The sequence below is a fragment of the Aptenodytes patagonicus genome, chromosome 6 (assembly GCF_965638725.1).
Source record: "Aptenodytes patagonicus chromosome 6, bAptPat1.pri.cur, whole genome shotgun sequence".
Taxonomy (NCBI): Eukaryota; Metazoa; Chordata; class Aves; order Sphenisciformes; family Spheniscidae; genus Aptenodytes; species Aptenodytes patagonicus.
Genome location: NC_134954.1, coordinates 18,350,418 through 18,365,259, shown reverse-complemented (window position 1 = coordinate 18,365,259; position 14,842 = coordinate 18,350,418). Strand labels below are relative to the sequence as shown.

General features: G+C 47.7%; 1 protein-coding gene across 4 annotated transcripts in view; it reads right to left on the bottom strand.

Annotated features, from left to right (window-relative positions):
- Window positions 1-14,842, bottom strand: part of TNIK (TRAF2 and NCK interacting kinase) — a 165,395-nt gene that overhangs the window by 132,289 nt on the left and 18,264 nt on the right. For all 4 annotated transcript variants that reach the window (XM_076341364.1, XM_076341366.1, XM_076341365.1 and 1 more), the window contains exon 2: window positions 4,970-5,035. In XM_076341364.1, coding sequence (XP_076197479.1) covers window positions 4,970-5,035 — 66 coding nt within the window. The remainder of the gene's footprint in view (window positions 1-4,969; window positions 5,036-14,842) is intronic.

Here is a 14,842-nt window from a genome sequence, read left to right as displayed (position 1 = left end):
ATTCTCAGGGGTTTGACTCGGGGACCAAAGTGTCCCAGCAGCCCTGCTGCTCCCAGCTCTCCAGAAACAGGTGACCTTGGATTTCAAATGCTTTATTCACTTTCTCATACCCACACACCTCAACATCTTCATCTACTGGCTCAAACCTGGGGGTTTGCCTCCAGGCGGATCAGTCCTGGCCTCTGGCAAATGCCAGCTGGGTAATAAATAAATAAACCCTAACAAAAGACCTTGGGATGCATTTCTTCATCCTTTTCCCCCATGTATTGTACCCCAGACAGACACAACATAGTGCAACAAAGAGCAATTGCAAAAACCATGTCCTCTTCAAATGGCTGCCTAACTTGGCCTGGCAGGGGATAGGGACAGCCCGTGGCCAGGCGCCCTGCCTGGAGGTGGCTGGTGGCAGCCCAAGGTGGCTCCTGGGGGTGAACCCTGCTCTGCCCCATCGTGTCATAATGGTGGAGGAGCTCCCTGGGGAGCCACAGCTGTGAGACTTGCAGCTTGCAGAACCCACATGCTCTAAATTAGAGCACAGAATAATGCTGCATAGTGGCTTAGCGATTATATGGCATTTACCAGCTAATTAAACAATCAATAGTTATTGTGCAGTTATGGAGTTAGCCCACAGTATTGTATCTTGTACCCTGTAAAATAAAGTCTTGCTAAAGCTGTAAATGGACAGCCACATCCCCAGGGCACTCAGCAAAGCAGCACTTGACATTAATGATCGTTGTCCTCCTGGTACGGTTGGGAAGAAGCATGTGAGTATGTAATCTCACATCATTCGTTTCCCTGTTCAATGTTGTAAAACTATAAGGTGAGAGAGGCAAAGGTTACCATCCGACCTATTTACTGATTTTTTTCACTATTGCAAAGGCTTGCATCAAAATCCTGCTTTGGTGATGCTATGCACAGGCCAGCATGTGAACACCCATGGCTAAACAGGTCTAAAAAGACCAGGGGATTGCTTTGGTTTTTAACATACTCAGTGCACAATAAGTAGCCCACTGCATGTCTTCCCCCAGCTTTGTAACGATCTGTTGGAAGGTATTTTTGAGTAACCTAGTGTACCTTTTACTTTCAACCTGCGTATTTGTTGGTGTGTGACACACCAACAGTTGTGGCCCTGATGCTGTGATTTATCCAGGCAATCTAAGCATACACAGTATTTTAAGGACTTTTTGCTTGCTCTCCAATGCAAAGTAGAGACAAGCAGCAATAATAATGTTCTGGAACATAAAAGCAGCATTTCCTCACACTTTAGATAATGCTCTAAAGGGTCTTAGTGATTTTTACGTTTACAGTTTTGCTTTCAGCCATCAGCTACCTGCTAAAAAACACTGAGGCAATGGCTCAATTCCCCAAGTCCAAATCACTGTATTCCTGTTAGCCATTTCTTTAAACACCTTAAATAAAAAAAAAAAAAAAATCTAAGGACACAAAAATCCCCTACTGCAACAGTGTCTGACACAGGAGCTAGCAAGCTCTCAGTCTTTTATCAAAAAGAGTTTACAATCTGTAACATTAGATGCAGGATTATTAGAAAATAAAGAAAAGCTTCTGATTCAATTAGAGAGATAAACCATCACCAGCGCGGTCCCTCATGAAAATAAAAATCAAGCTATTCACAAGAGATTGTTAACAAGGAATGTTATTTCTCTCTGCAATTATCCAAAGTGAAGAGCTTATGGTTGGGGTTAGAGGAGAGCAAGCAGAGCAGGTCGCTGCTGAGGGCTCCTGCAGCGTTCAGGTGCCCCTGGGGTATGGCCAGAGCTGGGAAGCACCACAGCAACATTTTAACCTGCAGTCCTGAGCAAAGAAAGGCCTTTACTTAAAAATACAGAGATCAATCCGAACAAGTTACCTTTGCCTCTGGAGCAGAAGCCTCAGAGAACAAGGCTTTGATTTACAGAAGCATTGTATACCACCTGAAAGGGATCTTCAAATCATGACCCAGAAAGCAGGACCAAAGCAACTTGCACAGCGAGCTTCATCCCAGTGCCCACGCTTCGGCAGAGGGGTGCACTCCCTTTGGGAGCTCTTAATGTGCACCAGACTTGGCCAATGTATCTTTTCTCCTACAAGCAAGGAGAAGGCATGTGCTGTGGCAGGGGCTCCCAACGCAGCAGATCCTGAGGTTGGCTCCATGAACCACTGCTCTCTGATGGCTCCTGTTACTGTGGTACAACCAGATATTTCTCAGGCTCCCCACCCTGTCAGGCTGCGATACCATTCAGTTGTCAGAACAACGTAACCGTGCACTTTATCCCATGGGATCAATGGGAGGTTTGCACCTTGCACATGTCCCTCCAAGTCCTGGGCAGGCCAACTGGTTACCACCAGGACACTTGTAGTCTCCAACACAAATATGGCCACGCGGCAGTATTAGAGCTGGCTGCTACATCAGGTTTTCAGGGGGAAACATCAGGGCTGCAATCCTGTTTCGGCAGTCTTGCAGCACACAAACATAAGATGCTCTCCCCTGACTGGTATAAGCATTTCACTTCTGCTTCTTCCCAACGGGAGAGCTGCTCTACTCACTTCAGAGAGGGACCAGTCGTGCGAAGGGGAGGTGGTGCTCACCAGGTGACTGCTCCTAGCAGAGAGCACAGGGGTTGGACCTGCAAAGCCCAGGCTAGGAAGCCAGCACCAGAGCAGGCACCACAATGAATTACTCCTTCCACATCTAAAAATATAACTTGAGACACACACAGCCTCTAAGACGTCAGCAATGGTGCACCTCGGGTAGCACCAGCACAGAGGGGTGGGAAAACCCCAGCCCCACCTGAGATGGGTTTGAAATGGCAGTGGAACAAACATCTGATTACAGAGGACACTGCTCCTAGGTATGGACCACTTCTAAAGGCTGTTTTAGAAGGGAGCCAGAAGATCTGTGTGTTATGAAAGTTGATCCATTTGTTTTGCTGCAAGACATAAATACAGCAGTGGTATCTGGAGGAAAAGAATCACAGAGATCTTATTTCCGCGCTAGGTTTTAGGGTGGGACACCATAAACAGTTATGTATGCTTTATATCAAAGTCTCCTTTTGTTTATAGAGTGGCTGCTACTCCAAGACTTCAGTTTAAGAGAGCTCTGAAGTCAGTCTTAACCTGAACTCATACCTCATTACTTACTAGTTTGGTTTGGACAGCAGCATTCCGCCCCCCCCCGGTACCACCCTGTCTGGCACTGGTACCAAGTGAATCACACCAAGGACAGTCCGATTACTCCAGCAAGTTAAGAACAGTTAAGAGGAGGATTTTTTCTTGTACATCAGGAGAAAAAGGGAACACAGAAGTGCTCACCTCCCAGAAAGCCTACACTTGGACGTTTCTGCATGGTTTTCCCCCACTTTGAGGTAACACACAGACGCACTGAAAGAATCAAAGACAGCAAGAGGAAACCTGATCAGCAGAGCCCTGCAACCAGCAGTGCCAGCACCAGCTAGCTTATTTCCCTTTTCTGCTCTCCACAAAAACATGACGCTTTCAAAAGGCCATTAAAGGCGCATAGTTTCCACTGATTGTTAGAAATATGCACCAGTTAAAATTAGGTCACCCTCTACCATTATTTTAGCAACTGAGAAGAAAAACAGTTCAGAAGGGAGCTCCCGTGGCGGGGAGTGCACGGTGGAAAAACAACCAGTACCAGAGGAGAAGGCTCCCTGGAATATAACCTTGATAAGAACAGTTTTGGTGTGGCTTTGGGTTTTTTTTCCTTTGTTTTTGTTTGTTTTTTGTTTTTTTTTTTTAAACTTACTCCAGTTCAAAAATTCACACATTTGAAACTCCAGAAGTTCCAGTTCATCTTCAGTTCACTTCAATCCCTCTATCCTTGTACTGATGGGATTAGCCTACAGCAGTGGGAGGAGGGGGAAACCAGAATTCAGAACAAATATTTCCTGACAGGTAGCTTTTTAAGCATCCTTCTCTTCTCTTCAGCAGGGACAGCTCGCTGTCTTTTACCGCGTGACAGGCAAGAGCTGTGCCTTCCAAGCAACCAAGTAAGAACACATGAATATATTCTTTTCTACAGTCAAAAGAGAATATGGGCACGATAGGTAAACAGGATCTCTGTGTGCACACACACATATACGAGTACACATACATACAGAACTTATGCCCACGCATACAGAAGTTTTTGGAGAATGGGGCCCAGGGGAACTATTGTCTCCCAGCAGACCCGAAATATTTGGCAAATTCCTCATGCAATCATGCCGAGAAACATCTCCCCACCAAAATATTCAGTGCAGATAAACCCAGACTTTGAAATAATTCAATCCCTCCCCAACCCCACAAAAATCATCCACAAAAAAACCCCACCGAGACGACAAATTCTGGAAATCCCCCAAGCTAAGGTGTTTGGGACAGGTGATGTAACTTAGCAGAGGGTGGACATTTTAAACATTTCTGTAAAGAAGTTAATGGGTTTAAAATTCTGTTCTCCACAATCCCCTCACTATTCTCATCCGGAAAGCTGCTTCCAGATGTTTACAGAAATTTAAAGCAAGCCTACTGACTGTTGTGTTTTTTCTCCTGCAGCAGGTTTCTGCCAGTGGAAAGGGTGGCAGCCAGCCCGTGTCCGAGCAGAGCACTGGACTGTAGCAAACTCATTTGGCAGCCTATTGCAGCTGTAAACTCAGCTCTTTAGAAGAGATCGAGGTTTATCTATTAAAGTGCAGACTTTTCACTCCCTCCTCATCATATAATCAATAAAAAGCAACTGGGGGGAGAGAAAAAAAAAGTTATTTATTTTCTAGTGACAGTTTCAGAACTAATATGAATTGCTTATTATAAGAGCTCTGTGTACTACACCGTACTTGCACACAAGACCAAAAAGCCGGAACTCAGCCAGGCTTCTTGTTAGGCCAGAAACAGGTCAAACCCAGCCAAGATGATGTGCTGGGATGCTCCATGTTCAACACAAGGCCAAGGCAAACGGGATCGCTTCAGGTGGAGCCCTTACCTTATAGACCTGCCCATAGGTACCATTGCCAACAAGCTCCACCAGTTCAAAGATTCCTGCAGGATCCTAGGAGAAACGGAAGAAAAAAAGATACATTTAATAAGCAATACTTACAGATTTCTGCAAAAATAAACATTCAACAAAGATCAACATTTCACTGACAAATGTTTTGAGTGTTTTAAGCTTTTTAGGCTGCCCAGGGACTAGCACTACAGTGACAATAAGCAGAAGCGTGGCACTGCCCAGTGGCAGCCCTGCCGAGCCCTGCCGGCGCGGGCAGCTGCAGCACTGCTGGCAGCACGGCTCTGCCCAGCGCTGCCCACCTCCAGCACCTGGGCTGGGAGATACCAGGCTGGTGCCTGTGAATGAGCACTGACCTGTTTGACTGTCATCTGCTTGAAATGGGAACCCTCAGTGTACATTTTAAATGCAATAGCAATTATTTGCTATTAAAACTTAGGTTTTCTTATGCATCCACTTTGGAATAAAACAAGCTAAGTGGCAGGATGTCACCTTTGGGCTCAAAACAGGATTTTCCAGGTCTATTCCTGAGGTCAGCAGCATTAGCGTTACTTGGCCTAAATGTCTTTTTTGGTTTGGTGCATCGTGGCCGCTGACGTTCTGGTTTGTCAACTGAGATGAGCAGATCTAGGGCAGCGCTACATGAGGACACAATGACTTGGAAGGTGGCACCAAAGCACCAGAACCCGTCCCCAGACCCCCCTCCACCCAGTGCGTGCCCACTAGGGGAAGGGCAGTCGCACACAAGCGCACACATGTGCAGAAGCCGGAGCACACCCGCCGGCACAGTTAAAAGACGATACAAGCCGAGAGGTACGAGGGAGGGTGGGGAGAGAATAAACTGGCGCCGCTATTTTCTCCTCTTCGTGGGTTTTCCCCTCCAGAAGCTTTATTTATATTTTTCCGCTCCTCCTCCTTCTCCCATACTCATCACTCCAATTTCAGATAGCGCGGTCCCCCTGGAAGCCGGTGGATGCAGAGTCATCCAGCACCCCAGGGGTCTGTGCACCCCTGTGACCATCCAGCCCACCCACCCACGGCACAGGCGACCCCAGCACCACCCATCCTCACTGCTGGATTTTGAGTCACTTGAGCTATCGAACAACTTGGCATCCCAGTGAGCAAAGGGCTGCCAGCTGCGATCCGAGAGGATGCAGACGAGTCAATTAACGGCTCTAACAGGCAAATGAGGATCAGCCAGCAGCATTCCTTGGGAGACAGGAGAGGGACACCCACCACCGCGTTATGGACAGAGGTTTCATTCATTACAAAGCCTGCATCAGTTCAAGATGACTTCTGGGTCCAAAAGTCAAACACTGGGTCTTTGTGAGCAGCTGAGAAGCAAGGTTCAACATATTAGTAACACCGCAAGTCAATTAATCCAAGTCTTGACGTGACTGAGGCACCTTTCCACCCAGCCCAGAACATGCGCTGCCATATACTTGCTGAGGTTCGGCATGCCTCCATGCCAGGGTCACAGCAACCCCTCTGATCACCCCATACATTTAGAAATGCCACATCCCGCTTCTGCCTGTTTCTCCATCATATGTGCAGCTTCCTCGGGCTGCCGCGTGGAAAGCCCCAGGGAGCCCAAGCTCAGCCTTTGGTGGTACCATCTGCAGCAAAGGCTGGGGAAGCTACTCTGGCAGAAGGTTTGGAGACCACTGAGGACACGTCTGCCCTGATGCAAATATACCCCAACAAACCTTCAACCAGACACTCAGGCAACATGGGTGAAGCTGCGGCACAACAGGTTTCTAGCACCCAGCATCTCGTCCGGGTGCAGACATCCCATGGCTTTACTGCCTTGGTACCAGGCAGGGAAATGCCATCAACGGATGGGAAAGGGAACCAGTGGTGCACTGGGTTTCCACAAACTGGGTGAGAAAGGAGGGGGGAAACATGGCAGCAGCTACTGTTTATTTTTTGAGTTTCTTTCCTAAGGGTTGCTCTCTGCAGTGCTGAAACAACTCTGAAAGAGGCTCTTCCAGTGCTACAAGTGTATCTGGTTTTGAATATTCACTAGGAGATTAAGGGAGAAGAAAGCTGTGCCTAGGGCAGATGATCAGGAGGTTTGAAGAAACATCCAGGGAAACAGCTGGCCATTTCCGATAAAGAGAACTGCTCTTCACAATATGTTTTCCAACCTCTTTCCACAAATCCTCAAACCAAAGAGTACCCCCTCCCACCATCCCAGGTCACTTCTCACTCCTCTAGCATGTGCAAACATCAGGTGTGCTGTGGCTCCACCAGATTTATCCAAGTCCACCCACCACTTGGTTGCAGACCCGCCAGCCCCGTGTCTGCCTCTGCTGCCACCACCCCACTTTGGCCAGGGCAGGTTTATGCTAGCCAGGGGCAGCTCATGCACCAGGAGGGCTTTCCCCCACTGCTCCCACCATCCACAGCTCCCACTCCAGCTCCCACCCGCCAAGCAATTTCTCTGCTGCAAGTCTCCCCTCCATCCCCTCTCCTCTCCACATTTTTCCAGAAGCATCGCCAAGGTAACTGGGCATCTTGCAGCATGGTGCTGAGTGACACTTCTCCCCTGACTGCTGGCACAAGCTGCCCCATCTCAGCACAGCCATGGCAACACACTGGGAATGCCGGCAACGTGCTGGCTGCAAGCTCAGTGCAGGGGCTGATCTCTCCTCCCAGCCATGCTGCCCTCCTCGGCCCATGCAGCAGGGAGTCGGAGGGACAATGTTTCTCCCCAACAGCCACTCTTCGTGCCCAGGAGTAATGTGGTGTTAATGGCCTTTCCAGAAAATACACAGCAGAGGATGGGGCGGGCAGGGGGGAAAAAGAAATCCCTCTTTCCACTCCTGGACTGGCTCCTACGTGGAGATGAGCTTTGCATCTTAATGGCTGCTGGGGAATAGGCTGTCCCTGGTACCGGGGGGTGGGACATCTTGCACCTTGCACCCTGCGAAGCCCCAGCTGAGATGCTTCAGGAGGGTACCAGCGAGCAGCGACAGCAGCTCAGGCAGGCTGGAGTGGGCAGCAAGGGAAGAAAATATGGAGGCACACTGCATGGGGGCTTTTACGTTAGCTAGGGGAGAAAAAAATCCACCCTGCAGAGCCCTGACAGGGACCAATCCAGGCCAAGCAGGGTGTAATCTCGGACCAAATATAGCCTGCGCTGCAGATCAGGGCTCACAGCAGCGTGCTGCGTTGCACTTGGCTGGGGGTGGCCTCAAAGCTCATTACACACAGCTGCTTCCAGCCTGGCGCCTACCACCTTCTGCCGATGCCCTCTCCCCCATTGAATAGAGACACACAGTCGACGAGGCTGCGACCCTCCTGCTACAGCAGCCTCCTCTTCCCACACCTCAGACTGCCTTCACAAACTGTATTTATTTTTCTTTAACTGAAAACATCTGGACTAAATAACAAGCCCATAAATAAAGGGAAAAAAATTGAGGTGATCTGTTTGTTTAGGAAAAGAAGATGCACTGTTTAAAATGGGGGAAAAGAACCAGCATTTAAGACAAACCCACAAACAATTTTCAGCTCTACATTAGCTTCAGGCAGAAAGAGATTTGTATGGTTGTAGTAGCACTAGGGCTCTGCCAAGAGCCCTTGTACCAAGGTAGTATCCCTCCCTCCTCCCCTGTCAGCCTGCCTGAACAAAGGAGGGGAGCAGAAAGGCAGGCAGGAGCAAGGGCAGAGCCAAAACGCAGCGCCAGCCGGGGCTGTGCTCGGGAGACCCCGACACCCAGGCACCGCGGCAAGGCAGGGCTGGTTTCAGCCCACATTAACCTCATCCTGGCTCCGTAGGGGCCAGCAGCACCCACCGCCCCGCATGCCAGCTCCAGGAGGGGCGGACAGGGCAGGGGCAGCCGCACAGGCCCAGGCAGGGCTTCCAGAGCTGCAGGGATGCCGGCGGACATTTGCACATCACCCACTACCAGCTATTCCCGTTTTAGACCTGCAGTGATGCACAGCTCGACCGTTTCCTGCTAAGGAAAGAAAGAGCTTATTTTTAGTTTTAAAAAGTAAGCTTTCTGGGATGGTGCAGGCTCAGCACCCGGCTCCCAGAAGAGCCCAGCTGTAGCTTTCTCCAAACGAAGGTGCCACCAGCCCCGGCACAGCCACTCACCCGCCATGGCACACAAAGCCTCGAGGAGGACGAGTTACTCGGAATTTGTGCCAGAAGACACAGGAGCAAACTCAGGCATGGGGCTCTTCATAAAGCAGCGGAACACTCAACAAGAGGTTCTTTCAGTTGCTCGTGAGATGGGAAATGCTTTACTTAGTGGCACCCGTGGCAAGAGCCGCGCAGACCCGGTGGTCCTTCCACCAGGAACAGGCTGGCACCCGAACTCTCCCGTGCTGGGATCTGACCCTGCTTCCACAGCTGCAGGCAGGACAGGCTCAAATTCATGTGGGAAATTGTAATGCTCCTCACCCATCTCCCAGGAAAATCAGCGGTACTAAAGTCTCAGTGGCTAAAACCGTTCTGTGTCTCAGACTAAGGCAAGAGCATCGTCTTTTCCAGCTATATCATGGAAAAAAAAAAGTCCACTTTATTTTGATAAACAGTATATTTAAAACTGCTGCATTATCAGAAAAGGGACTTCTGTACATGGATGATAAAGCAGGATGTATCCGAATTTCAGCAACAAAACAGGCATCCCTTTTGAAGGACTTATCAGTGTGGAGCACACAGCAGCGGGGCTCGCAGCAAAAGCATGCCCCTGGTTAAAACCGCTCTGCTCTGCCTAACCCAGACCCCGCAAAATTAAAGCTGAAAAACGTCCTTGCCTACACCACGATGTCTCAACGAGTCCAAGGCACAAAAGAGCCAACACTTTGCTTGAGGAGACTATTTAGAGAGTAATATCACTATCCAGGGCTAAGTCAGCTAAGGGTTGAGGGCTGCAGGTGGGTATCGGTGTTGGCCACGGTGACCACTGAGTTAGCAGATCACCAGTTAGCTGTCCTTAAATATGGCCATGCAGATGTCCACAAACACAAGAAGCATTTATACACAGCCTGTACACCAAGCTTGCTTGTTTTCCTTGACGGAGCCTCATTTTTCTCCCTTCTAGCCCACACAAAAAGTATGTAACAGAAAGGGTTACATAAGGAGTCAGTGGAGAGATGCTTGGAGGAACCAAGGGGCACACCAATTAAACCATGATTGCCATGAATGCACGGGAGGGGAAATGAGAGATCAGAGCCTCTATAATCATTGTGCACTTAGTCCCCCAATTCTGAGCAGCTAATGACAACTTCCAGCCAAAAAATCATGGAGATAACCAGTCATTAAGCAAATGTTATAACCCTAGAGAAGGAAAACACACTGCATAACTGGAGGCAGCACAGTTATGGGTCAGTAACAGAGGAGCATCCCCAGGCACTAGTTAGCGGAAGCAACTCCATGGCACTAGGAGAGTTTTTTTAATCTCCACTAAGAATAAAGCCTGTGCAACTAATGTTCTCAAACATCAGGATTTTATGAGCCTCTGCCTTACAGCTCCATAATAAAACAGCCTCAACAGGAGATCCCATTAAACTGATCAGGCATCCTCAAGAACCAAAGCAGGCTTACAAAGCCATTTACTCACCACCCTCAATACTAGACCCAGTAAGCTCTGTCTGTGCACAGGTGCCTCTGCTTAGACAAGTCCTGGCAGTCATAAGGAGAGATTTTGACACTGGGAAGCACCAAAGGGTCATTCTTCCCAAACAGTTGGCTCTTGTAAATTAAGGGCAATGCCACGGCACACAGACAGCACAGGAGAGCCGTAATCCCACCCAGCATCACACAGCTTGGCATGACGGCAATGGGCACCACTCTCAACACAAGTGGTTGTCTTGAGATGTAGTGTATGTACACAACTGCCTGGAGAAAGTCAAGTCTTCTAACCCCACCAAGCTCCAACCAGGAAAGGAAGATCATTAATTCAGAGTGTGAGAAAGGCTTTGCAAGGAATGCAGGAGAGACAGAAAAGCCCTTCAGCAGTACAGTTCGATACGTAAAATTGTCATCAGGGTAATGTATTTCTCATTATGCAAAACATCACTATGAGGAACAAGTATAAGGATCAAACCTTTAGTTCACATACTATATACTTGTCCAGATTTTGTTTCCCAAGGCCAAATGCCTGAGCTGGGCCATGCTCTGCGAAGCCATCCTTCATGTTAGCAAAGTCAGAAGCTCTGTAGACATCCATGCATATCTCCCAAGCATCAGGACCCAAGTAACCTCAAGCTCTACGAAGTTAACTGCCATGCCTTCTGAAGACACATGAACTCACCCCCATTTTTCCATACTTTTTCCACTGGCTTCTACAGCAGGAATTGAAGCACTTGTATGATTTGACAAAATGAGGTCTGGATCACCTTGGGGAAGCTACCCCAAATGGCATGTAGTTTGGAGAAAAGTGGAGGGGTTTGAAGAGTACTTGAAGACACAGTTGCTTTTTAGTAATCAACTAGTTGTCTCCATCTCCAAGGCACTTCTATTTAACAGCCCTGTGAGTAATATGAAGATGGACTGCACAAGCCAGGAGAGGACTGCTTATTAGCTACAGACAACAGCAAGCAAAGCACAACGGCAGAGGCCAAGGCAACAAAATATTGATCGAGTTACCGAGAGCTTCCAGAAAAAGAGGTTGGGGACATTACCTTTTTGAGCTTCAAACACTGCCTTCCCATCACACAGGCATAGCCCTAAGCCTGCCCATTAATTAAAGCAGTGCAAAAAACCTCAACAGGCTGCATAGGTATTTTTGAGATATTTTGCTTCAGTTATAAGCCAAGTAATGAAGCAGAACCATGCTGGGCTACTGGGTGCTATTCAGCCCTCACAGGGATTGCTTAATCTCACATCTTCTCCTCCTAGCTTTGGTACTTTTCCCCTCCTTCGCCCACCCATCCAGAGACTCACAAGACAAGCTATCATCAATGCCATCTACCACTGCACCTCCTGCCTACTCAAGCAATACAAGCTGCTCTACTTGGAAGAGTAATAAGGAACTCGCCGAGGGTTTTGTTTTCATTTTGAAGAAGTAGTTTGTCCTCCCTCACCCCCAAACACCCAGCTCCGTATCTTAAACGAAGATGTTAGTCAAGAAACAACACTCCTATACAGCATAAGAAAAACTGTTGTCAAGGCTAAGTATTAACAGAAGAAAAATTTCTCCACTTGACAGCTGAGAAAAGCCTGTTTACAAATCTATTTGAACCATTCCTCTTCAGTATCTCACGAGGAGCCATTCCTCCAGCCCCTACTGAGAGCCACTTCTGCGCTCTGCCCATCTCCTCTTCCTAAACCATAAATCAGCTCTCCCAGGTCTCCAACACTCCTCTCCCTAGCTTCATGCTGCAGTAAAGCTCCAGTCACCACACATGCATCTCCTTCCTTTCCAAAATGTTAAGACCTGCCAATAGTTGGCAACAGCAAAATTAAATAAGAACTAATCACCACATTGGGCTTTTCAGTCAGTAAAGCTGGATTACTTCTTCAACTATTATCTGTTCAATTTAAGACGTAAGTGTGGATTTGTCGCCACCAGCCAGCAAAGGTATAGCCAACACCACTACTGAAGGAAGTAAGAAAAAAAAAACCCATGCACATACGCAGTCCACTCCCACTTGGTCCTGCTGAGGGCAAGCCACTGAAGCTACAATATATTGACCTATTCCAGATTTCCTGCTCACAGACTAGCACTTGCACACACAAAGTTAGAGTTCTTCTGACCTAGTTTCTCCTTCCTACCATGTCAATAGAAAAAGCAGCCATTCTGTCCACCCTCCACAAATACAAAACATGGGAGCTCCAAGGCAGTAAGGAACACGTATAGACCTGGAAACAAAGATTTTCCAAACCAAGACGATGCATTTGTACCACTGCAGACAGTGGGTCCCACAGCCCAAGATGCAGTAGTGATACCAGGAGAGGACAACAATGACTACACTGACATATATAAAGTTAACCTTCCCCCAACAGGGCACGCTGGAGCAGCCCAGTCTAAGGAAGCGCCATCCACAAGCTACACACTTACACTAATCAAAACAAGGGTCCAAACCTCCTCTCCCTTCCTTCAAATGCCTGACCTAAACATCGCTAGCAACAAGGTGACTCCATCTCATCCTGATGTCACTCAAGCAAGAGGCAACAAGTTTTGACTTGAAGCTAATGAAGATCAACATCTAGCCTCCATGAGTCTCGCCATGGTAAGAAGATGCTGACTGAGATATTCAGCATCTATCAGCATATATCTCAGATATATAAGACAATACAATTCTACTTATTCTTCATTTGAAGTTGGACTCCCTCCAAATCAGACAATCCTCTCTCATTTTTAAAGCTCTACAGCACATCCCATAGATCCCCAGGATGGACTCTACAAATTGTTTGCAGTTGTATGATAAGCCCTCCTTCCAGTTCACAGAAGACTGTTCATCTAGAAGAGTTAGAAATCAATCAGTCCAGAAGCACCAGCAAAAGCACTACTGCTAAGTGAACCCTGAGGTTTTCAATGCTGTGTTAGATGAATGCAGCCTCAGTACCATCAGCCACTTCAACATATGCCTAATTCAAGCATACAACTTCAACGGGACAGTATATAAAAGCTCAGTGTCTCTAAAAAGCTACAGTGCCAATTATAAATCATATCTATAGTCCCCAGAAGATCTAAAGTCGCTACTAGTATTGTAACCACACTTCTTCCGATGCAGACATCAATTAGAGCATAGCAGCTGGACACTCTCCTCACTGGAAGTCACTCATCCGCAGTTTCAAACCAATAAGATATTATTCCTAAATGTTTAGATCTCATTCCTCTGAGAAATAGAGTTTCACCTCGGCCAGCAAATGTTTGCATCAAGCTGAAATTGCTACCTACTAGTAAATGCTGTCAAAGGTTTATGGGGTCTCAGAGGAGTTGGTTTAATTACTTACCAAAGCAGCTGTTTCGGGAACTACAGCCTCTTAACATACCACTCCTAGAGGCACACTTTGAAAAGCAAGGTTGCTGCCAAGCTCACACCAAAAGTAGAGAGCCCTCTCTCGCATGCAGGCAAAAATTCAGTCTCCAACAGCAGGTCACATTTATGGTTTGGCCTGTGGGTGTCTGCAGCGGTGACAGCTCAGAAACCAGTTTGCACCTTTCCAAGTCACTGCAGACTGGACATCCCAGCTTCTGCAGCCCTCACAGGAGACTGCTGAGGTCAGCCATCTGGGATTGCCTTTGTCAAGAAAAGACAGCCTTGCTCCTTCCTTGTAGTGAGAGGAATGCCTTAAAATGGGAGAATGTCTCACTTCCAGATGCATTTAGGAACAAAAAAAGCAAAGCAATCTTAAAACCCTTTGCTTTTTAAAAGTAGGATGGTTTTGCACCTCTGTGTCTGTTTTTAAGTTATGGTTGAGGATGTGGGCTGAGCTGACCAGGGAAAAGTTGACAGGGATGAAACAGTTGTGTTATTGTGGCACCAACAACCTACAGGCTACAGCCTTCAACAGCAGGGATCTGTGCAACAAACAACATACAGGCCGGGCATGTATGCATGCACGCCAAGGAGCCTCAGGGAGACTTAAAGCCAAGGGAGAGCTGAGAAGGCATCTGGGCCAGAGCTGTGATCATTCATGTTCACCCAGCAGCAGCAGATGAGTGTTACAGCCAAAGATACCGCACCTGGGAGGGCTTGGTCTTGTGGAGTTGCTGGGAACCCTTCATGCCATCTGAACATAGCAGGAGTCAGTTACACATTGGTCTTAAGAGAGACAACGTGGGTGGAGAGCCTTACCCATCAGAAATCACTACATCCCAGTTTAAAGCGATTGCCATTACTTTTTAGTGTTTTGTTGAAAACAAGGCAGAGTCCCTATATATGTGTCTG